The sequence below is a fragment of the Myxine glutinosa genome, chromosome 8, assembly GCF_964187855.1.
Source record: "Myxine glutinosa chromosome 8, kmMyxGlut1.1, whole genome shotgun sequence".
NCBI lineage: Eukaryota > Metazoa > Chordata > Myxini > Myxiniformes > Myxinidae > Myxine > Myxine glutinosa.
The window spans coordinates 144,526,602-144,552,790 of NC_136268.1; the positions used below are offsets into that span (position 1 = coordinate 144,526,602).

Below are 26,189 nucleotides of genomic sequence, written 5' to 3' on the forward strand. Positions count from 1 at the left end.
GTGAATGACTGGGTGGTGGTGTCCAGGGGGCGGAGGAGTTTGTTTATTGTCGAGAAGAGTGCTTTTGGGTTTCCGGAGCCAGAGTGGATAATTTGAGAGTAGTAGGCGGAGCGGGCGTGGGAGAGGGCATCTTTGTAGTGTTGTAGGTGGTCCTTGTAGGCTTGGGAGTGAACTGTGAGACCTGTTTTATTGCGGAGTCTTTCAAGTTGGCGAGCACGAGTTTTCATCAGGCGGAGTTCAGGGGTAAACCAGGGAGCAGAATGGGTGAAAGAAACTGTTTTGGTTTTTACAGGTGCAAGCTGGTCAAGGCAGGAGGAGAGAGTGTGGTTGTAGTAGTCAGTGAGGTCGGAAGGGGTGTGGAGGTCAATGAAGGGAGAAGTGGACATTTTTTCAGAGAGGGTGGATGAGAATGAGGTAGGTGAAAGAGCGTTTAGCTTACGGAAGTTGATAGTGCGATAATGTCTTGGTGTTGGGGTGGGGATGTTGATGGTCATAGTGATGGCTAAGTGGTCAGAGAGGGTGAGGTCGGAGCCAGAGAGATGGTGCAAAATTAATCCAGTGGAGCGGACAAGGTCCAAAATGTGACCACGGATATGCGTAGGAAAGTTGACATGTTGAGTGAGGTTAAAGCAGGTGAGTAAATCAGTGAAGTCAGTGGTCATTGTGGAGTCAGTGGAATCCATGTGGATATTGAAATCACCAAGGAGGAGGATTGAGGGGGAGAGGGAACATAGCTGGGTCAGAAAGTAGGAGAAGTCAGACAGGAATAATGGGTGTGGTTTGGGAGGGCGGTAGACGACAGCCATGACTGACTGCGTGCGACCAGAGAGTTTAAAAGCCAGGTGTTCAAAGGATGAGGATGAGGCGATGGGGATGAGGCTGGTCCTGATGTCTTGACGGTGGATAACGGCAATTCCACCACCTCGGCCCTCCGAGCGTGGTTTATTGACCACATATTAATGTCGTGAGCAAACTTTGGTACATCACAGATGACGAAGGTTGTAGTTAAGTTTCATCCGAATTGTATGTGTAGTTTCTGAGAAGAAAGCAAATACCTATTTTGGGGGGCAAACCCCCATAGACTCCCTTAAATCCTGATTTGTTTTATGCCTGAATAAACTTGAGTTCCAATATACCAAGTATTATCTTAGCCAAGTTTGGTTCCAATCCCATCAGCAGTTTCAGAGAACAAGTTGCAAGTGTTTACAGATGGACTGATGGATAGATGACACGCCATCCCACAAGCTAACCGGAACTATGTCCCAGGTGTGCTAAAAAAAAAGAAATTTGAACGGAAAAACAGAAGGTGTATTTTCTTTTGGGTACGAGTTTACGAGGGTATTAGTTGATTAAAACTGCAGTAATTGGATTGGGAACATTGTCTCCATTGCCCTCCTCAAAGTCCTCTTCTCTGAAAACATTATAATATTACTTACATGTAGGTATACAATTACTCTGCAGTTGACATTCACCCGTATGTTGTGGTGAGGGGTGGAAACAGGGGGTGGGGGGGGGGGGAGGGAGGGGGGGGGTTGATTGGGGTGAACGGGTGGTGAGAGTGGAGATTGGAAAATGCCATTATCTCTTAATTACACCCGTCGAAGAAGCGACAAGCAGGATCAGTTGATTGTCACCATGCTGCAGGCCAGTTTGTGCAGAACAATAACATTTATATGGAAGACTGTGCGGCGAAGGATCTCTGGCTCGCTCCTGTTAGATCGATCTGCTATCTTACAAGAATGCAAACTGCCCTTGGTGAATATGACAAACACAGCCCCAATGAGTCACCAACCAGTAATAGACCTGAGGACACTTCATAAACTGATGAAATATTCCCATGTGCTGGTTAAGGTTATCGTGGTCTACGGAGTCAAAACAGACGCAGTGATCCAATATAGCAATTTTTGGCAAACAGGATGGCTAATTGGTTCATCAGCGAAGCGACAGATAGGCCCTGCTAGTGTTCTAGTAATATAGATAACTACTTGAGGACTAGCTCTGAGCTTGAATCACATGGGGTGGGCTTCAAATCAATATGTACCTCTCGCCTGGTAAGTGTCGGTACGGTGTCGTGTTTCAGCAATTTTCAAGGCTTGTTTCCCAGGTTGTGAGCCTGATGATCAAATATGAATGCTTATGGCTCGAAGTGGTCTTCGCAAACAACATGATATTTTAAATGAACAAACGTTTTGATGTTGAATTTGGTTATTCCTCACTTTTTCAACCACAAAGCACATAATCGTTGACCTTTTCGTGGGTCAGGGATGCAAAAAAACAACTTCTGAGTTGTGGGCAAATTTCTCGACGATTCGAACAGTTAAAAGCTTGGCACATTGGCCTCTTGAACACTAGAATAACGTGTGATGAAATACAGATGCACACATCCGTTAATGAGTTGTGCAACTTTCACATCACGCAAATCAACAGAAGTAGCTCATTTGCATAGCAGAAGTGAAAATAATCCGATTTTAAAACCTGATTATCTGGCTTAGTAATCTCCCCAAAAAAATTTTTTTGTGCTAATGGGTCAGGGATATCATCTTCTAAAACACATCTCTTTAAAAATAATTCATGATTGTGTTCCTTTCAGGGGCATCAACTCAATAATGTATTGTGTGTCCCTACTGTGGGTGTGTTTTCTGTCAAAAGTGTGTTGGAATAATCCAAAAAGTTGAAATGTGTGGGTGAAATTAATCTCACCTCCACCTGGTCTGTGACAAGCACCTTGTTCCGCAGTGGCACTTTCTCTCCCTGAAGAGATTTCACCAATACAATATACTGACAACTGGAATCAAACTCCACGCTGTGGATTCCTGCAAAGAACATACGCATAAACACTCACTTTCTATAAAAGTAGGAAGTAGGAAAAAAAATCGTTTAGATTGGGATCAAGAAGCACATTGTGATCACCCTGACAGCCCAAGAAGTGCAAAGACAATGCAAATTATGTTGTTGGTAAATAAGGCAATGAGTTTTACATGTGTAACAAGTTATACAAGTTCGAAATAAGTAAGTTAGAATAAGTTGAAAAAAAACAATGTGGAGGTGCTCACACATGATTCACCATCAATAAAGGATGATGGAAGACCTCAGGGTTAATCATGGTATGCACATGGACACTTGACAGGGCTATGATATACTATATTTCATTTCTACTAGCACCTTCCCATTTGCTATCAAGGTGCCATACGCAGTCAAAGTATAACTGGTGTGTGATGCCATTTATTGTTGCATCAGCTGGTTCTTTGCATTACGTTGCTGCGTAACAAATGCATTGTGGTGGAAATTCCAAAATGTTGCAATCACAGAAGAGTAAATGTTTCTTCGGTAATACAGCAGTGGGTGCATTTCCTTTGAGACAGGTGCAATTGAAATAACGGAAACAAATATTTCCTGTGACATCAAAAGGTTTGTTCTGCTAAAAGACAAGTGATAAAGAAGACACAGCAGGTGGGCAATTATTTTCACTAGCTACATTATGAAAGCGAAAATGGCAAAACAAAAAGAAGAACATACTCATTATCAAGAACAGCCAAATTATAAGATCATATTAAACTAAATATCTGTGAACAAAACGCAATCGCCAAGGAAAAGCCTCCCCTTGAGCCCATGATCCAACTAGAATGGCACTGGGTAAGTCTTCCCATATACACACGATCTGAAAAGTCAAATCATGAAAATCGGAGGAAAATTATTCAAGTTGATGAAAAAGGTTGTTTTTTTTGTTAATTAGGTCACAATCTGAAAAAAGTAGGCCAAGGATATGAATCAATTATAAGGTGTACTTCAGTGAAGGTCCACTATTATGATGTAAGAATATCTTGGAGGACCAAGTGGTTTTTTGAGATTCTGAATTGTCAAAATTGAGCAATTTTAAAAAACCGCGTTATTTTCTTTAGACCGCTATTTGACCTTGACCTTTAACCCAGAGAGGTATGATGTATATTAAACGTAAATGCACCTTGTTATAGGCTATCTAGAGAGGGCAATTTTTTGTTCTGATCAGACAAACCTCAGTCGAGTTATGACGAAAATGTCAAAATGTCTATAATTAGGTCATTACCTTAAAATTAGGTCAAAGTTAAAAAATGAGGTCAACCCCGCATAGTTTTATTCCCATTATTGTTGCAAATTTTCGTTCTGAAAGGCCCGGCCAGATCCGAGATACAGCTCGGACATTGGCAGAAAAATTGGAGAAAAACCTAAATGGTGGTTTGGTTCAGTACACCTAGGCATGTAAGAAACTCAAGGGTATCAATAAAAATAGGGGTTAAGAATTGTAAAAACAAACCTTCTAACAGGAACAAGCCTCCCCCTATCCTATAAGAGGAGGATGAAATACATTAATAGTATGTACAATATGTATGCGTTCTATAGAATCAAAAAGGCTTGGCCGATCTTCACCAAATTTTGCATACATGCTTCAGGTAACCAGGATCAGGTCTTGAGCATAAATAAACCTCTCATTCCCCCCACGACGGTGGCTGGACAACTTGAAATTCTCACCTGTACATGTGGCATAGCGCGAGTGGTTTAAAAACGGACCCTTGCCAGAGGGAGGGGGTCGTAGCCCCATATTGCACTCCTGGAGAGAGCGGGTATTTCTAGTATGGAAAAATTGTGACATTTATGAACTCCCACCCCCACCCTCATCCCCACCACACCTCTCTGCAGTGTGCACAGGTAATAGGTTATCAACCCTGTTACACAATGTGATCAAACACAATTTGATCATTCAAAATACAAATTGGAACTCAAGCTTCGCAATTCTATACCACACTGGCAGAGCATCCTGCTCCAGTGCCCCATTATCATAGTCTAGACTCTAGACCAAACAAAGAATTCCTTCCATTTATTACCAGCCACACAAATAACGATATTTTTCCCAGCTGACTGGCTGGTTCATTTGTCAGTGCTGTGTTGATGTTGGTCTCATTTGCTTTGGCTCAATTGTGTGAAGAATAGTTACAAAGCCAATGCATGCCTCCCAAAATGACACGGATTTGTAACGTACATTAAATTAAAGGTCAGAGTGAGGGTCGATCTAATTTGAACACATTAATTATTATGACTTGAAGGACTAGATCGATTATTTTCATAACATGGCAAACCCATATGGCAATATAAGATTATAACTTTTACAAATGGGTCCTGACTGATATGCTCGACCAAACACAAAGGAAGGAACCAATAAAGAACATAGAACTGCTTTGGCAGCAACAAACTAAAGGAGGATATCTCATTAAGGAATGTTTAAGATGAATAGTTTCGGTATTCTTTAACAAGCCTTTTGGGAGCACATCACTCAAATAAACTCTGACATAAAACACTTTAAATGAGTTGCTATTGTGTGTGGAAACCGATTGCTTGCTTGTTATTGGTGGTTCAATGCTGGTGTAATTGCACTGCAGTTTTTACCCTGCAGCTGATTTTACCCTGCGGAGGGGGAAAGGGGAGGGGGAGGGGGAAGGGGGAAAGGGGAGGGGGGGAAAGGGAGGGGGAAAAGGGAGGGGGAGGGGGGAGGGGGAGGGGGGAGGGGAGAAGGGGTAGGGTGGAGGGGGGAGGTGAGAAGGGGTAGGGTGGAGGGGGGGAGGGGAGAAGGGGTAGGGTGGAGGGGGGAGGGGAGAAGGGGTAGGGTGGAGGGGGGAGGGAGGGGGAGGACAGAGGGGGAAGGGAGGGGAGGACGGATGGGGGATGGGGAAGAGAGAGGGCCAGTCAACAATGACGTTGCAGTTCTCATGGTCGGAGAGCAGCACAACAATCGCGACATCGTCCTGCATCTTCGAAAGAGCACGAAGCGGATTTTGGAGACTCATCAATCCTGTGACCCACGTCCTCCAGTACCGGCGTTGCCGGGCGGGGGAAGGGAGACCCGCACATTCCCAACCCGTACATTCGCCCTCTCGACTCAAGCTCGTATTCGATTCGTATTCGAAATCGAAAGGGGAAAGGGGGAAATCCTTCGTATTCGAATTCGTAAACACGAAATATGAATTAAAATTTAAATCATATCGCACAAAATCGACACAAAACATGATCGCATAAAGGTGAAAAAACGCAATGGCTTTTCGCCCTGAATCACGTGCAAACGTGTGATGGGATGGAACATCACGTGATCGCTCTGAGCGAATCAGCGAGCTGCTCGCACTAGCTGAGCTTAGCGGGTACTTCGCTGAAATGCGCTGAGGTAAATATGAATAAAAAATATGGATCTTGTCAAATATTGTCTCGGCCATGTTCGTCCCAGGCTCAATGGCCATGGCTATGCCAAATATCAAGCACGTGAGCCTCTCCGTTTCGGAGTCTATCGGTAACATCACACACACACACACACACACACACACACACACACACACACACACACACACACACACACACACACACACACACACACACGCACAAACTGTTTTATATATACTAGGGCATGCCCGTACTATATATAAGCTAGGACGTGCCCGTACGTGGGTGCCCGTTCCTTGCCAAAAAAAAAAAAAAAAAAAAATTTGTGTAGGGGTGTGTGTGTGTAAACATCCTAGGGCGTGCCCGTACGTGGGTGCAAAAAAACATGCGTGCAAACAACAACAACAAAAAAAAACTTTGAAACCACGTGGCAGTAACGACCACAGAACCCCCCCCCTCTATTTACATGAATGGTTTGGTCCATTCGCAACGTCCACAGAACCCCCCCCTCTATTTACATGAAATGGTTTGGTCCAAAGCGAACGGCTTGCGGTGTTTGGTAAAGAAATCGCCATAGCTCGGTAACTACTTGTCCGATTAATTTCAAACCTTGAAAAGGCACATCCTCGGGTCCCCAGCAATATACCTGGCAAGTTTCAAGTATATCGGACCGGTAGTTGTCGAGAAACAGCGGTCACAGACAAACATACACACATACACACATACACACATACACACAGAGATTAATGGAATTATAGATAGATATATTACCCTCCCAAAATAGGTTTTTTGTTTCTTTGTTTAAAGTCTTGTGATAACGTTAGTGTGATTCCACATGCTGCCCTGTCTCCTAGCAACCATTGAAATTGGTTTATAATACCGTGATACTGTTTAAAATTATTTTAGTCAGTGTAGTATACGGCTTTATTCTACCAGGTGAGCGCCCAGGGGTATCTCCCCTATTTTTTGAATGTCGTGACCAATTCTAGTCCACTGTGGGTGATGAAGGTTGTTATCAAGTTTTATTGAAATCATGTGTGTAGTTTCAGAGGAGAAAGTATGCACCAATTTTTTTTATTGGGGGATGGGGGGGAGGGTGGGGAGGAATCAAGACCCCCTCTCCCTTAGACCCTCTTATACCCTGATTTTTATTTAATGCCATGAGCAAACTTTACTTCACAAACAAACTCTAAGGGGGGAGAGAAGGGAAGGAGTTGCCCCTCCAAATAGGTATTTGCTTCCTTCTCAGAAACCACAAACACAATCCGCTGAAACGTGACCACAACCGTCATCGCCTGTGATGTACCAAAGTTTGTTCACGACATTAAAATAAAAATCGAAGTCTAAGCTTGTGTACGGGGGGTTTGATTGAGTGTACTAATATTCAAGCAACTGGCAGAGAGACTGCTCACTTTATTATGGTTTAGAGTTTAGACGACTTCATATTTTCTGCTCATGCCTTTTGACTTACAGTAACAACGAAGCAATTTTTCTGACCTGAAAAGAGCTTTTTTAGGTGGGCCTGGATGATTGCAGGCTTTGTGGATTGTCCCAAAATTTCTAACAGGTCTTCATCTCCAAGGAAGTAAAAGCGAGCAAAGGCCATACGCTTTTCCTGAATAAAAAAAAAAACATAACAGTGCATGAGAAACATGGAGAAAAACACATAAAATGTCATAGCCCGCGTGGTTTTAATACTTTTGCTGCACGGAGTTAAAGGCCACCAGTTGACCATCTTGGGTTGAATTAAAAAACAAAATCCTCTGCATAGGTATGCTCTCATGTATTGTCATTGTGCCAAGTTTGAACAAAATCGGAACATTAATGTCCGAGAAATAGTTGAGGATGAAGGAGCCGGGGCTCCCACGTCGATCGGAAGAATGGACGCGACAAAAAGCTAGAATTCATCTGAGTTGCTTTAATGAAATCAAACACTCAGGCACTCTGAAAAACCGTTTATCAGTCAGCAATATATATCTATTCCGCCAGGGGGTTTGCCCAGGCCCGGCGCCAGGGGGCGTGGCCCAGCGTCCTGGCTGCGGCCTGGCAAGTTGAGCGCGGGCCTGGGCGTCCTGGACGAGCCCGGCATGGTGATCGCTCCGCGTCCTTGATAGGTGCAAGGCGATTGTGAAAACTCAGCGGCAGCCGCTACAAGGACACGTTTATGTAACAAAATGGCCGCCAGTCGGCCATCTTGGAGCTGATCTCGAAAACAAATGAAGTGCATATGTAAGCCATTATTCATTATCTGTGTGCCAAGTTTGAACAATATCGGTAAATGCATCTCTGAGAAAAGGTTGAAGACGTGTTCAATATAGGTGTTTTTTTGTTTACAACTAAAATGGCCCCGAGTCTACCAGTCGGCCATCTTTGATCACATCGCAAAATAAAGTGAGGTGCACGTGTATGCCACCATGCAGTGTGATTGTGTCAAGTTTGAACAAAACCGGACCATGGATGTCTGAGAAATGGCGGGGGTCACGTTTAACTAACGAAATGGATGCCAGTCGGCCATATTTGATCTGATCTCGACCAAAGATGACGGGCACATGTAAGCCATCATTCATTTATCTTTCTGCCAAGTTTGAACAAGATCGGTAAATTAATCTCTATGAAATGGTTGCGGATGTGTGGGCGGACGCACACACGGATTGACACACAGACAGACAGACGTGGCCCAATCCATAAGCCCCCGTTTCAGAGTAAGTCCAACAGGGGCTAATAATAATAGTTGTCGCTGAAACAAGTACCAATATCTAAAAATACAAGATAGAATCCATTAACTTCTTCTCATACCTGTGATACACCAGGATGACAGTTTGCAGCTGGCTATCCCTCCAGTCTGTCATAGTTTCGTGAATCGTGACTAAACTTGGTTGGAACAATTACCAATTTAATACAATTCTGCTGGCAGTACCTTCAATTGTGGCCAAATTTTATTCCATTGGGCCGAGTCAAAATAGTCTTTTGTCAAAGTACAAGCTAGACGGGATGATGCCACAGCATTCCGGTGGGATTGCTTCAAGCCCAACTGTCACAATATTGTTGTTGGTGTTACCTCCGCCACCAAAGGTGGATGGAGGTTATGTTTACCTTCGCAAAAGCGGAAGGTTATGTTTTGATCGCTGTGTATTTATTTGTATGTGTGTGTGTGTGTATGTTATTCGCATAACTCAAAAAGTATTCAACCGATTCGCATGAAATTTGGTGGGATGATAGGTTATTATCCGGGAACCATTTGATTAGATTTTGGAATCGATCGGGTCAAAGGTCAAGGTCAAGGTCATGAAAAGGTCAAAATCGTCTTTTTACCACAGCGCGGTCAATTTGTGTCCAATTTGTATGAAACTAATGCCAAAATGCTTTGCTACACAGATCTTGTAGTCTTTTATTTTGGCAACAAAAGTAGCTGCGGCGAAGGTATGCGCTCTACCGAGTGCCCGTTCTAGTTTCACCCGTTTGTCTGTCTGTCTGTTTGTTTGTGAACAAAATACCTCAAAAAGTTGTGGATGGATTCGGACGAAATTTGGCAGAGATGTGGCGTATGTGACACCGACGAAATGATTAGATTTTGGTGAAGATCCGGATTCGGATCCGGCTACTAGAATTTTATTAGGTGATTCTTCACCATTTGGAGATAGGGCCAAAAACGATACATAGCAGGATATCTGAAAAAGTTATGGATGGATTTGGACGAAACTTGTTGGACCGGTTGGGTGTCTGACAAGGACGATTCGATTCAATTTTGGTGAGGATCCAGATCCGGATCCAGCTAGTATAATTTTAAAAGTGATTCTTCACCATTGAGTGGTATAGCCAACCAGGCGGAGGTATGCTCTCTACTGAGTGCCGTTCTAGTTGTTGTTCTTGTTATTGTCAAGTCCGTAGCCGATGAAGACCAGCCTTGGACAGATAGTCGAACAGTTAACTCCGAGGCGTATTTCAAACTTGGCGGGATAATCTTTTCGCGCGCGCAGGAAGGTTCGAAGTCTTACCTGATCGGACGGCCGCCACGGGGTTTTATTACTCGAACCCACAAACAAGTAAACAGACACGACAAAAAAGTAAAATTCAGCAAATAATGAATTTAATGAAACAATGCAAGAATAACAAAAACGAAAGGTAAAGTAAAACTAATTCCTATATTTGAGACGTCTCCACTCAAGACGAAAACACAGACAAGGGGAAAGATTAAAGAAAATTACGGGATTATTATTCGTGTTGTTCTCTGGCCTTTCCATCCTATAAAATGCCATTCCACCCTATCAGCAGTCCTTGATGGAGATAGAGGCGTAATTAATATTTTCCGACTGCATGTTGATCTCTTCCTCTGCCTACCCCTTTTTTCACCATGTTATAATTTCTTGTTAATGAGATTAAAAGTGACAGTAACCGAATTGGCCCACCTAACCAGAAAGCACCTCTTGCCATATAAATTTACCTCCAAGTACTCATTTAATGCCTTCTGGCAAAGTTGCAGCTGATCCAGCAATGATTGCAGCGTGTGTCTCACTCCAGCACGAGACAGTAGCATCAGCAAGCGTGGATCTCGTACAACATCTACCAGGATAGATCTGGCAAGGAGGCAAAGGGTGTTTGTTGTATTACCCAAAAGAGATGTAAAGCACACATTCTGCAAAACCATTACAATGAAAGACTGAAATAGCAGCTTGTACAGATGTCTTTCAAACACAATGTCAGTGTCAGTGACAAACACAATGTCAGTTTGTGTGTTTGTACAGATGTCCTTCAAAAGGATAGGTTTTAAAGGCCAATCTTTTAACACGAATGTGTGCATTTTAACACGATAAAATAAACTCGAAAAACATTTTCAATACAAGAGTAATTATGTCTCTTCTATTGGAATTGTAGATGGTGGCATGCAAACCGATGTTCAAGTGTGGTGTACAGAAACATTATTTTTTAATAACAATAAATACAAGGCGCAGTGAGATGAAATTCACTGCACGTGATTTGCTATGCGCACAGAGTAAACAAGTGGTTTTTTTTTTTTTTTTTTTTTTTTTTTTTCTATACTGAATCGAGGCTCGTGAAAGAGCTGACAACCGCGAGGGAAAGACAAAGACAGTACATGGGGACCGCGAGGGAAAGACAGTACATGGGGACCGCGAGGGAAAGACAAAAACAGCACATGGGGACCGCGAGGGAAAGACAAAGACAGCACATAGGGACCGCGAAGGAAAGACAAAGACAGTACATGGGGACCGCGAGGGAAAGACAAAAACAGCACATGGGGACCGCGAGGGAAAGACAAAGACAGTACATGGGGACCGCGAGGGAAAGACAGTACATGGGGACCGCGAGGGAAAGACAGTACATGGGGACCGCGAGGGAAAGACAAAAACAGCACATGGGGACCGCGAGGGAAAGACAAAGACAGTACATGGGGACCACGAGGGAAAGACAAAGACAGCACATGGGGACCGCGAGGGAAAGACAAAGACAGCACATAGGGACCGCGAGGGAAAGACAAAGACAGTACATGGGGACCGCGAGGGAAAGACAAAAACAGCACATGGGGACCGCGAGGGAAAGACAAAGACAGTACATGGGGACCGCGAGGGAAAGACAGTACATGGGGACCGCGAGGGAAAGACAAAAACAGCACATGGGGACCGCGAGGGAAAGACAAAGACAGCACATAGGGACCGCGAGGGAAAGACAAAGACAGTACATGGGGACCGCGAGGGTAAGACAAAGACAGTACATGGGGACCGCGAGGGAAAGACAGTACATGGGGACCGCGAGGGAAAGACAAAAACAGCACATGGGGACCGCGAGGGAAAGACAAAGACAGTACATGGGGACCGCGAGGGAAAGACAGTACATGGGGACCGCGAGGGAAAGACAAAAACAGCACATGGGGACCGCGAGGGAAAGACAAAGACAGTACATGGGGACCGCGAGGGAAAGACAAAAACAGCACATGGGGACCGCGAGGGAAAGACAAAGACAGTACATGGGGACCACGAGGGAAAGACAAAGACAGCACATGGGGACCGCGAGGGAAAGACAAAGACAGCACATAGGGACCGCGAGGGAAAGACAAAGACAGTACATGGGGACCGCGAGGGAAAGACAAAAACAGCACATGGGGACCGCGAGGGAAAGACAAAGACAGTACATGGGGACCGCGAGGGAAAGACAGTACATGGGGACCGCGAGGGAAAGACAAAAACAGCACATGGGGACCGCGAGGGAAAGACAAAGACAGTACATGGGGACCGCGAGGGAAAGACAAAAACAGCACATGGGGAACGCGAGGGAAAGACAAAGACAGCACATAGGGACCGCGAGGGAAAGACAAAGACAGTACATGGGGACCGCGAGGGAAAGACAAAAACAGCACATGGGGACCGCGAGGGAAAGACAAAGACAGTACATGGGGACCGCGAGGGAAAGACAGTACATGGGGACCGCGAGGGAAAGACAAAAACAGCACATGGGGACCGCGAGGGAAAGACAAAGACAGTACATGGGGACCGCGAGGGAAAGACAGTACATGGGGACCGCGAGGGAAAGACAAAAACAGCACATGGGGACCGCGAGGGAAAGACAAAAACAGCACATGGGGACCGCGAGGGAAAGACAAAGGAAAAACAAAGACAAAGAATAAGTGTTCATTTATTCCATAGGATGTCTAATAAATAAAGAAGATACAAGCACACCTGACACTATGCCGAGGCTTCAGTTTTTCGCACGCTCACGAGGCGGCACTATCGAATAACCTTTTTCAACCCGTCATTTTTGAAGGGCTTTTTACTAGTATGTATGCATGCATGCATGCATGCATGCATATATATATATATATATATATATATATATATATATATATATATATATATATATATATATATATATATATATATGTATATATATATATATATATATATATATATATATATATATATATATATATATATATATATATATATATATATATATATATATATATATATATATATATATATATATATATATGTATATATATATATATATATATATATATATATATGTATATATATATATATATATATATGTATATATATATATATATATATATACAGCAATACCCCGTTTTACACCATTTCGACCTACGTCAAGTCAAATCCGACTTTACGCCACTCTTCCAGAGTAAATTTCAGTTCAGCGAACGTTATTATGTGCGACTTTACGTCACTCCTACATCATAACAGGAGGACGTGAAAAAAACTATTTTTTCCTTTAAAATATATTTAAAATAAATAAAATATAGTCGTACATAAAAATTAACAATAAAATAAGCTTAAAAAACAATTTAAAATACCATAAAAACCACATTAAAAATATTTAAAAAAATGTACGTACAGTATACGTACGCGTAGCTGCTGGTTCTCATTCAAAACAAAGGCAATGCCATATGCATTTTGTCCTGTGCTGTGGTCGCGTGCTTGCTTTGCCTTTCGCTGTTATTTTTGTGATTATTCCTTTACTGTGTCTGTGTTAGCCATGGGTCCTAAGAAGGATAGTGCTCGTGTTTCCAAGCGTAATGTGGTTAAGATGGAAGATAAGTTAAATCTGATTAAAAGGTATGAAAAAGGTGAAAAAGTGTCGGTACATAAAAGTACATAAAGTACATAAAAAGTGTAGTACATAAAAATTAACAATAAAATAAGCTAAAAAAACAATTTAAAATACCATAAAAACCACATTAAAAATATTTTAAAAAATGTACGTACAGTATACGTACGCGTAGCTGCTGGTTCTCATTCAAAACAAAGGCAATGCCATATGCATTTTGTCCTGTGCTGTGGTCGCGTGCTTGCTTTGCCTTTCGCTGTTATTTTTGTGATTATTCCTTTACTGTGTCTGTGTTAGCCATGGGTCCTAAGAAGGATAGTGCTCGTGTTTCCAAGCGTAATGTGGTTAAGATGGAAGATAAGTTAAATCTGATTAAAAGGTATGAAAAAGGTGAAAAAGTGTCGGTGATAGCGCATGCCTTAGGGCTGCCACGGTCGACGGTATCGACCATCATTCATGATAGGGAACGTATTCTCGCATACGTCACTGAAAAAGCACCGTCGGCGAAGACTGCTGTCATGAATGTGAAGAGGGGTCAGATTTCCGACGAGATGGAGAGACTCCTTTCGTTGTGGATCGAACGCCAGACCCATGAACGCATACCAACGAGCCAGCTGCTGATACAGGAGAAGGCGAAGTCTTTGTTCCAGGATCTTCTGAAGAAGTACCCGGAGGATAAGGACACAACCTTCGTTGCAAGCTCTGGATGGTTTGCACGCTTTAAACGGCGCTTCAGCTTGCACAACGTCAAGATTCAGGGCGAAGCCGCAGCTGCCGACACCGTAGCGCCGAGGAATTTCCTGCCACATTGAAGAAGATCATTGAGGACGAGGGATTCTTGCCCGAGCAGATCTTCAACGTCGACGAAACGGGCCTTTTTTGGAAGAGGATGCCCGACAGATCCTTTATCTCGAAGGAGGAAAAGACCATGCCAGGCTACAAAGTCGCGAAGGAGTGGCTAACGCTAATGCTTGGGTGTAATTGCACTGGCGACTTCAAGCTGAAGCCGCTCTTGGTGTATCATGCGGTGAACCCCCGGGCACTTAAGAACATCCCGAAGGCGTCTCTTCCCGTCATTTGGATGAATAATATGAAGGCATGGGGTAACCGTCATAATTTTTGAAGAATGGTTCATCAATCATTTCTTCCCAGCTGTCAATAGCTATTGTCGAGAGAAGAAAATTCAATTTAAATTGCTGATTATTTTGGACAATGCACCTGGCCATCCCATAACCTCGGTGATTTCGACCCCATTGTGAAGGTGGTGTACCTGCCACCCAACACCACATTGCTCATCCAGCCTATGGACCAGGGTGTGATAGCACTTTTTAAGCTCTACTATCTCCGCCGCACTCTTCGTCAGGCTGTCGATGCAACGTCGGAGGAGGAAGGCATCAACATCCGGCAGTTTTGGAAAACTATAACATCTACCAGGCAGTGCTTAACATCAATGCTGCATGGTTGGAGGTTACGCAGTCGGGGATGAATGGGGTGTGGAAGCGTTTGTGCCCCCACCTTGTTAATGATTTCATGGGGTTTGATGCGCCAGTCAAGGCTGTGTCTAAAAACTTGGTTTCCCTCAGCGCTGACCTGGAGATGGAGTTGGAGGAGGAGGATTTCGACGGTTTGATCGAGGCAGACAAGCAGCCTTTAACTAATGAGGACTTAATGGCGTTGAAGGAAGAGCGCCGCGAAGAGGATGAGCTTCCAGAACCAGAGCCAAGGAAATTCACCATAGCCGAAATGCATAAAGGTTTTATCACCTCTCCAAATGTCTTGCAATATTTGAGTCACAAGACCCAAACGCAGAGCGTTTCGCAAAAATGATGAATGGCACCAGCGACCTTTTTCTCCCGTATAGGACCATCTTAACTGAGAAGAAGAAGCGCACAATTCACGGGACTTTGGATCAGTTCCTACTTAATGTCGAGAAACGCAAGGCCTCCACTAGTTTTGATGAGTCACCGAAGTAGCCCCGCATATAGTGTTCATTACTCTTTTAAAAATATGGCTAAAATGTGTTTTTTGTGTTCAGAAGAGACGCCAATTTTAAGGTGAATAACATAATTTTATTAATTTTATTTATTATTCTTTACAAATTCTTTTATTAATTCTGTTCATTACTCATTAAAAAATATGACCAAAATGTGTTTTTAGTGTTCTTTAAGGTTTAGCGATAGTTATATACTTTTGCGAGTTATTTACTCTAGTTTTACGGTGTTTGTCTTCATTTTAAGGCATTTTTTAAGGCATTACGCCCGGTTTACGTCAAAAACCGAGTTACGTCACGGCTTATGGAACCAATTAATGATGTAGACCGGGGTATTGCTATATATATATATATATATATATATATATATATATATATATATATATATATATATATATATATATATATATTGTTGCGGTTCTGAGAAGTGTACATATTTGATTATTAAAGGTTAAAGGTTTTGCCCCCATAGTTAATCCACATGCAACACGTAGGTCACCTTAGAACGTTAGTTATTTCTTCGTATATGTGAGATAAAGCCATTTCAAATAGTGACATCTGCGTTGTGTAAAACAAATAAGAATAGGCTCCTTCCATTGTGCCTCCACCCTCCAAATTCCACTTCGTTGGGCAGAATCCATCCCGCGTCCCATTTGACAACTCGCAGTTTGTTACGCTTGGGATGCTCACAGTTTGTTACGCTTTGGCTACCAGCAGCATTTGCTGCTCTTGGTTTGCTGGAACTAGCCCAGTGACACGAGGTAGGCCCAAAAAGGGGGTGGAGCGGCAGCGAGGCTGAGATCGGGATCGGCAGCAGGGGGACGGTAAGGGCCACCAGCCAATCAGGGTTGAGGCGACATCGCCTGACAGGGTGTGGCTAGAGGTTCCAGAGGGTTCGCTGGGCGGCGCAATATAACCGCGAGGACAAAGCCCTTCCACAGGACTGATGAGCGAAGGACTTACCAGAGGACTGAGCGAGCTCGCATGAACAGGGCTGATGCACATGAGAGGACTGAAGGAATTGCGCTTGGCTTTGTAAGAGGACTTATGCGGTTTATGAGCACTTGAGGATATATGCGCTTTACAAAGGACTTGCACGATTGCGCTTTGATTAAGAGGACTGTCACGTTGGCAGTGATTGCAAGAACTCGTTGGGGATTCGGCTTTGGGCTTGCTGGAAGCACATAGAAAGCACTAGTATTTCTATTACGTATGCGGCCGTGAGCCGCGATGTAACCGCTAGCGCAGCCTACCGATCCCCCCCCACCCCCCCGATAATTGTCCGATCTGCGCCAACGACACGCGGAGAGCTTGCCTGCCGTCTACCATCTCCTTCGTGGTATGAGTCGGGGACCAGAGCGAGCTGTGGACATCATCCCTGGACCTTCAACCCCGACCATCTACATCCCCGTGTGAGTGTGTGTGTGTGTGTGTGTGTGTGTGTGTGTGTGTGTGTGTGTGTGTGTGTGTGTGTGTGTGTGTGTGTGTGGGCCCGTTTGTCTGGGAATACGTATAAGACTGTTATTAAGGCTGCCCTGTGTATTCTGTACTTCTCCTTCTTCCTGTGTAAATAATTAATAAACCAATCTGTTCTTCCTTTTCCTCTTGATTCGACCGTTTTAGTGATTTCTCCATTGGGTAAACGTGGCACGATTAGGAACCGCTCCAATCGGGTTAGTTCCTGTTAACGGCCCGAATCGCGGCTCGCTATCGCTCGGCATGTCCACTAAAACCGTGGTTCGGGTGGAGTTCTTTCCTTGCTTCCTGGGAGGCGCTGGTAATTAGGTAATAGGACTACTTTGACCTACCACCCTATTCAGCCCTGACCGGAAGGAACGTGATAGCCCCAGATCGCGTCGGCTAGATAAAAGACAAGGGGATTCATCCCCCCTTGGTAAGGGGAAGGCCGACGTTTTGAGATCCGCAACAATATATATATATATATATATATATATATATATATATATATATATATATATATATATATATATATATATATATATATATATATATATACTTGCATATATAGATTTATATATTTATGATTATCGAAATGCTCCGAACTTGGACGTAAGCCGTGATGATACCACCATGGCGACTTCATAAATGCACACCAAGAAGGGCCTCTAGTAGTGTTTAAAAATGTCACAATCAGAAGCTGCCACCAAGCAGATGAAAAGTGAAGCTACAGAACGGTTTCATCCTTTGTTGGGGCTCATCAGGGAAACACATCGCTCTTTCATCCTCTTGGTCACTTTGAAGCCTTTGGGCTTATATACACTATCTGCATATGTGGGCATTGTCTGTGTTGTCACTGAACTACTCCCTCAAACTTTCGTTTCCGTGGTTGTGAAGTGTTGTTAATAACGTGGCTGTGACGTGTTTTGAATTACGTGGTGGTGAGGTGTTTTGAATTACGTGGTGGTGAAGTGTTTTGAATTACGTGGTGGTGAGGTGTTTTCAATTTCGTGGTGGTGAGATGTTTTTCATTACGTGGTGGTGTGTTTTTCATTACGTGGTGGTGAGGTGTTTTTAAATACGTGGTGGTGAGGTGTAATTGTCCCAAACCTCCAGGCTGCACCTACCCCTACCATGCGTATGTACGTGCTGAGGGGTTCTTTTTTTTTTGTATATTTTTTTCAACCTAAATCTTCAACCTAAATTGCTTATAAAAATGTAATATCACAAACACTACAAATAAATTGGTGCAAAATTATTGTTTGTATTGTAGCGGCTACCGCTGGGTTTTCACAATCGCCTTGCACCTATCAAGGACGCGGAGCGATCACCATGCCGGGCTTGGCCAGGACGCCCGGGCAGGCCCGCGCTCAACTTGCCAGGCCTCGGTCGGGACGCCCGGGCATGCCCGGGCAGGCTCGCCCTCAACTTGCCAGGCCGCAGCCAGGACGCTGGGCCACGCCCCCTCTCGCCTTTCCTGGGCAAACGCTCCGGGATAATATGTATATATATTGCTGCCCGATAAACGGGCTTTTCAGAGTGCCTGAGTGTTTGGTTTGATTAAAGCAACTCGGATGAATTCCAGCTTTTTGTCGCGTCCATTCTTCCGATCGACGTGGGAGCCCCAGCTCCTTCATTGGTGACCTACCGACATGGACACGGCAGTCGCCCTTAAACTGCCTACTTTCTGGGAGGCTCACGCGGCGGTTTGGTTCGCACAGGCGGATTCCCTGTTCGCCCTGCGAGGCATCACGGCCGACGACACCCGCTTCCACCATGTGGTAGCAGCGCTCGGTTCGGCCACCGCGGCCCGCGCCCTGAGCCTCCTCGAGAGCCCGCCAGCCGCTGACAAATACGGCGCGATTAAGAAGCTTCTCCTCGACGCTTTCGCCCTCCCATCGGCGGAACGCGCACGGCGCCTGCTCGACCTGCCCGAGCTCAGCGACACGCGCCCTTCCGAGCGAATGGACTACATGCTTTCACTGCTCGGCGAGCACTCTCCGGCATTCCTGTTCCGGGAGCTGTTCCTCCGTCAGCTGCCTAACCCGGTACGCCTCGCCCTGGCAAGCACGACGATCACAGATCCCCGGGCCCTTGCCAGAGAAGCCGACAAGATCTCCGCCGCAGGACAGCGCATCGCAGCGGCGACATGGGACCCACCGCCGTCCGACGCAACACCCATGGCGCCCGAGCACCCGGCATGGTCGACGACCGAACTGCCGACGCAATTGGCGGCCGCTACACCGAGCCGACCACCTCCAGCACGACGACCGGGGCCTCCACCTGACCAAGCGTGGTGTTACTATCATGCCAGGTTCGGACAGAAGGCCCGGACATGCCGACCCCCGTGCACCTTCGGCAGGCCGGGAAACGGCCGGGCCGGCGTTCATTACCAGCCATGAGCGCCGGCCACACGGGCAACTTACTGTTCATCATGGATAAAGCGTCCGGACGGCGCTTCCTGTGCGACACCGGCGCCCAACTGAGCGTCATACCCGCCTCTGACCAGGACAGGCAATCCGCGGTTTGCGGCCCCTCCTTGGTTGCGGCCAACGGATCGACCATCCGCACCTTCGGCCCGCGCAACGTCACCCTCTGCTTCGGCGGCCAACGCTTTGCTTGGACGTTTGTAACCGCAAACGTGCCCATGGCTCTGCTAGGCGCCGACTTCCTCTGCGCACACGGACTGCTGGTGGACGTCCAACGGCGTCGTTTAATCAACGCCGAAACCTTCAGCTCCCTGGTATGCACATTGAGCAGCTCCGCGCCGACCGAGCTGGCATGCGCCGTCCCGGCGGCGAACGAGTTTGCTCGCCTGCTCACGGAGTTCCCGGCCCCCACGCGGCCGACGTTTTCGGCCGTCGCAGTACGGCATGGGATCGAGCACCACATACCAAACACGGGCCCGCCGGTCTACGCCAGGGCCCGCCGCCTCGACCCAGCCAAGCTCGCCGTGGCGAAGGCCAAATTTGACGCGTTGGAGCACCTCGGCATCGTGCGGCACTCCGATAGCGCGTGGGCCTCGCCACTGCACATCGTGCCAAAGCCAGGGGGTGGATGGCGCCCGTGTGGCGACTACCGCCGTCTCAGTGACGCTACCACCCCCGACAGGTACCCGATCCCGCATATCCAAGACTTCTCCGCCCGTCTGGCGGGACGGGTCATTTTTTCGAAAATTGATCTCATACGGGGATATCACCAGGTACCTGTCAGGGGCGGCCGACGTCCCTAAAACGGCAGTCATCACGCCGGTCGGCTTATTCGAATTCTTGCGGATGCCGTTTGGTCTCAAGAACGCGGCTCAGGCGTTCCAGCGCTTGATGGACGGCATGCTGCGTGACCTGCCGTTCCTTTTCGTTTACCTGGACGACATCCTCGTCGCCAGCACGTCCCGGGCCGAGCACCTCCTCCACCTCCGAACACTGTTCGGGCGCCTCAGCGAGCACGGCCTCATCGTCAACCCGGCCAAATGCCACTTCGACACGACGGCCGTTGATTTTTTGGGCCACCACATCACCAAGAACGGGGCCGTGCCGCTGCCAACCAAGGTCGAGGCCATCACCACGTTCCCGCGTCCCCGCACCATAAAGGCCCTGCAGGAATTCCTGGGAATGGTGAATTTTTATCACCGCTTCGTGCCCCGCGCTGCTCAACTCATGCGGCCCCTCTACGAAGCCCTCCGGGGCAAGCCGGCCAAGCACGACATCGCCTGGTCCGCAGCAATGGGTGCGGCCTTCCAAAGCTCAAAGCGGGCGCTTGCCGACGCAACACTGCTCGCTCACCCGGTGCTCAACGCTCCCATCGCCCTCACCACGGATGCCTCCGACTACGCGGTGGGCGCCGTACATGAGCAATGGGTGAACGGGGTTTGGCAGCCACTCGCTTTTTTCAGCCGGCAGCTCCGGCCGAACGAGCTCAAATACAGCACGTTTGACCGGGAGCTCCTCGGTCTACACCTGGCCGTCCGCCATTTCCGCCACCTCCTGGAGGGCCGACCTTTCACGGCGTTCGTCGACCACAAGCCGTTGGTTTACGCCATGGCCAAGGTCACGGAGCCGTGGTCGGCCCGCCAACAGCGCCACCTCTCCGCCGTGTCGGAGTTTACCACGGACATCCGGCACGTCGCCGGCAAAAACAACGCCGTGGCCGACTGTCTTTCCCGGGCCAGCGCGAACGCGGTCCACCTGGGCGTGGACTTTGCGCTTATGGCAGCGGACCAAACCACCGACACCACGGTGCAAGCCCTCCGGGCGGCGGACACGGGCCTCCGCCTGGCCGACATCCCCTTCGCGGACACTGTCCTGCTCTGCGACATCTCCCAAGGCCAGCCTCGCCCCATCGTGCCCGTCACCTGGCAACGCCGCATCTTCGCCTCCCTCCACGTCCTTTCCCACCCGGGCCGGAAAGCTTCCCAGAAGCTGGTGTCGGCGCGATTCGTCTGGCACGGCCTTCGTCGGGACGTCCGCGATTGGACCAGCACCTGCAAGGCCTGCCAACGGGCCAAGGTCCACCGACACACCCAGGCCCCGCTGGCACCTTTCACCGTGCCCGAACGACGTTTCGACCACGTCAACGTGGATCTGGTGGGCCCCCTCCCCCCATCACGGGGGTTCACACACCTGCTCACCATGGTGGACAGTAACCACCAGGTGGCCGGAGGCCGTTCCCCTTGTCTCCACCACCACCGCCGACGTGGCGCAGGCTTTCATCGCCACCTGGGTCGCCCGCTTCGGCGCACCGGCGGACATCTCGTCAGACCGCGGACCACAGTTCACCTCCGAGCTGTGGGGCGCGGTCGCCCGCAACCTGGGGGTCAAGCTCCACCGTACTACGGCCTACCACCCCCAAGCAAACGGGTTGTGCGAGCGATTCCACCGCTCCATGAAGGCCGCGCTCATGGCCGGCCTTCAAGACGGCGGTTGGGCCGACCGGCTGCCGTGGGTCCTTTTAGGCCTCCGCACGGCCCCCAAGGAGGACCTCCAGGCATCCACCGCCGAGCTTGTCTATGGCCAGGCGCTACGCGTCCCGGGCGAATTCGTGCCCGACGCTACCAGTCCCTGGTCCGCAGCTCACCAGCGCTCGGACCTCCAGGAGGCCGCCCGACGGTTTGCCCCCGTGCCAACATCCCACCACGGTGACCCCCAGTCCTACGTCCCCCCCAGCACTTCGCACAGCGGAGTATGTTTTTGTGCGTCACGACGCACATCGGGGGCCACTCCGGCCGCCGTACGACGGGCCCTTCCGGGTGCTGCGACGGGACGACAAGTCGTTCGTCATCGACATCGGCGGCAGGTCGGACCGGATTGCGGTGGACCGCCTCAAGCCGGCGCACGTGGACGTCGACCACCCACCACGGGTGGCCCTTCCGCCGCGGCGAGGCCGCCCCCCGTCCACGGTGCCCCCCACTCGACCGCCCACCACCACACCGGACCCCCTCCCACGACCCGCCAGGGGTCGCTTCGGCCGGGTCATCAGGACCCCCCTCAAATTGACCCTGCCGGTGCAAGTCGATTCTGGGGGGACGTGTGTAGCGGCTACCGCTGGGTTTTCACAATCGCCTTGCACCTATCAAGGACGCGGAGCGATCACCATGCCGGGCTCGGCCAGGACGCCCGGGCAGGCCCGCGCTCAACTTGCCAGGCCTCGGTCGGGATGCCCGGGCATGCCCGGGCAGGCTCGCCCTCAACTTGCCAGGCCGCAGCCAGGACGCTGGGCCACGCCCCCTCTCGCCTTTCCTGGGCAAACGCTCCGGGATAATATGTATATATATTGCTGCCCGATAAACGGGCTTTTCAGAGTGCCTGAGTGTTTGGTTTGATTAAAGCAACTCGGATGAATTCCAGCTTTTTGTCGCGTCCATTCTTCTGATCGACGTGGGAGCCCCAGCTCCTTCAGTATAATGATTGGTGTAAATCATGACAACACAGCAACTGAGGTACAGTCATTATTCTCAGCTAAAACAAGCCTGTTCTTCAGTAACAACACACACACACACACACACACACACACACACACACACACACACACACACACACACACACACACACACACACACACACACACACACACACACACACACACACACACACACACACACACACACACACACACACACACACACACACACACACACCGGAATTTGTTGAAGAAAATTTGCAGAAGACGTTTTGGTAATACAAATATACATACTGTACAAAACCATATACGTTTGCTCCCTTATAATAATACATTATTATTTACTGTTGTAGCCTCAGTACCGAAATCCATTGTCTACACGCTGAAAGCGACCCTGTTCCCGTGACAGTGCACCACGGCAGAAAATTGGCTCAAGGTAGAGCCAGCGCCGCTGGACGTCATTCAAACTGTGAAGGCAGATATCAAGCTCAGCTAGTCGGTTCTCCCACAGGGATGACTTGTCTGCAAACCCACTGCAACAAACAGATGATTGATAGATGTTACCAAGTTGGTTAAACAGTTTAAGATGCAGATGCAAACAAAATTAGACAAATTCATATAAATGCACTACTGATGGTTACTAATAAACAAAACACATGGAGCCACAGAACCTGAAGTATGGTGAGTCTTGTAAACTCTGCAGAAGGCTTTGCTGGTCTCCAAGCTGACCAAGTAGGTTCTGCCAATCTCTGATCAGAGAGAGCTGCTGGCCTTGTGAATCTTGATGACCAGACATTGAGAAGACGATGGATGCCCCCCAGATCTCAAGCTCTCTTAGGGCCTCCCGAATTGACACCTCACCCTGTGCGCGCCCATTAAGTTCCTGTAAGAAAACACACACCACGTCGACAATGGCTCTAACTTTGGAACAGAAACAAACAGCTTAACACGATCAAATACATTGTCTAATTACCCACATAATGAATAATTTGATGTAAAATTCCACTTGAACAAGGGGTGCCCTACATCTGGCAAACAAAATACATTCACTTCTTCATGCAGCTGCATGAATCAAATTGGCACCCCTTTACATGAAATTTTCTCGAGCATTACTTGGTTCCTCCTCAGAACACAAGGGTAGTCCAGCATGCAAATGAGATTTTTTGAATGCCCCTTATTTTGTATTGTTTAGCATTTTCTACAAGCTATGGAATGCCCCTTCTTTTCTATACTTTGCCACATGGCACATACCCTTATATAAAGGGGCCTTTTCTATGCCCCTGGCATTTTTCACAAGATACATTTTAAATACGAACAAAATGCATTTGCTCATCGTACAAGACTTTATTCAAGGCGATATAAAAGACTTGAAAAAGTAAGGGAAAAAAAATTCAACCCAAACAGGATTCAAACCCACAAACCCCAGCTTGGGAGTCTGATGCTTTATCCATTCGGCCATTGAGCAACCATATTAGAATAAAAAAATATATATTTTAAAGGAGTATAAAGTGTGTATATATATATATATATATATATGTATATATATGTATATATATATATATATATATATATATATATATATATATATATATATATATATATATATATATATATATATATATATATATATATATATATATATACACTACCGGTCAAAAGTTTTGGAACACCTCAATTTTTCCAGTTTTTATTGAAATTTAAGCAATTCAAGTCCAGTGAATAACCTGAAATGGTAAGCAGTAAACTGCTCGACGTTAAAAAAAAAGTTTAGGTTAGCAAAAACGGGAAAATAATGTACATTGCACAGTTATATTGTAAAAAAAAAGTCTTCTTCAGGGAACAAGTAATGGGTTAACAACTTACAGCTGTTCTGCAGCAATGTAAGTAAATTAAGCCTTAAAAGTTGATGCAAACAATTCCTACAGGTGTCCCAACCTCTGCTGATTACTTAATTACAAACCCCCTGTCTGTATAAAAGCAGTATTGGAACAGACTGTTATTACACCCTCTGAAGCATTATTTGGACAATATTGCACTGCAGGAAGTAGTATATTGCTGTCATAATGGCGAGAAAAATGCAATTAACAAAGGAAGACAGACAGACCATTATAACTGTTAAAAGTGCAGGTCTTTCCTTTGGAGAAATTGCAAAGAAAGCTGAGGTGTCAGTGAGTACAGTTTCCTACACCATTAAAAGGCACTTGGAAACTGGAGGAAACTCTGACAGGAAGAGGTCTGGCAGACCCAAAGCCACAACAGAATCAGAAGACAAGTTTCTGAGAGTCAACAGCTTGCTGCAGTGCAATATTGTCCAAATAATGCTTCAGAGGGTGTAATAGTAATAACAGCCTGTTCCTATACTGCTTGGTTCAGTGGCAGAGCTGGTTTGGGATGAACTGGACATAACAGTGAAAGCAAAGCAACCTACAAGTGCAACATATTTGTGGGAACTTTTGCAACAGTGTTGGGAAGAACTTCCCAAACAATATTTGATTTCCATTGTAGAAAGAATGCCACGAGTGTGTTAAGCGGTTATATCTGCAAAAGGTTCTTTACCGGACTGGACTGGAAAAGGACTTTGCTGAGTCAAAAATTTAAATTAAATTTTGTTAAACAAAATAATTATATGATTTCGTTTTTATCTCCAATTGTTTATTTGTTCTGTGCTTAATTTCAGATTACATTGAGACATTAAACTGCGTAAATTTCAATAAAAACTGCGAAAATTGTGTTCTAAAACTTTTGACTGGTAGTATATATACATATATATATATATATACATATATATATATATATATATATATATATATATATATATATATATATATATATATATATATATATATATATATATATATATATATATATATATATATACAGTGGAACCTTGACTTACGAGTGCCCCAACTTACGAGTTTTTCGAGATACGAGCCGTCGCTCGGGCGGTTTATTGCTTTGAGATGCGAGCCGAGATCTGAGTTACGAGCTTTCGCCACCCGGTCACGTGGTTATCTTGCCGTGCAAGTACAGTATCTCTGTCGTATAGCGCTGCATTTTTGTTTTCGCATGTTGGTTATTTTGAGTT

At 46.5% G+C, this 26,189-nt stretch overlaps 1 protein-coding gene across 1 annotated transcript in view; it reads right to left on the bottom strand.

The window, feature by feature from the left end:
- DYNC2H1 (dynein cytoplasmic 2 heavy chain 1) overlaps positions 1–26,189 on the bottom strand; it is a 235,102-nt gene that overhangs the window by 126,814 nt on the left and 82,099 nt on the right. Inside the window, exons 16-20 of the mRNA XM_078784009.1 lie at positions 23,776–23,987; positions 23,467–23,637; positions 10,622–10,754; positions 7,678–7,795; positions 2,701–2,813 (exon numbers count right to left, since the gene is read on the bottom strand). Coding sequence (XP_078640135.1) covers positions 2,701–2,813; positions 7,678–7,795; positions 10,622–10,754; positions 23,467–23,637; positions 23,776–23,987 — 747 coding nt within the window. The remainder of the gene's footprint in view (positions 1–2,700; positions 2,814–7,677; positions 7,796–10,621; positions 10,755–23,466; positions 23,638–23,775; positions 23,988–26,189) is intronic.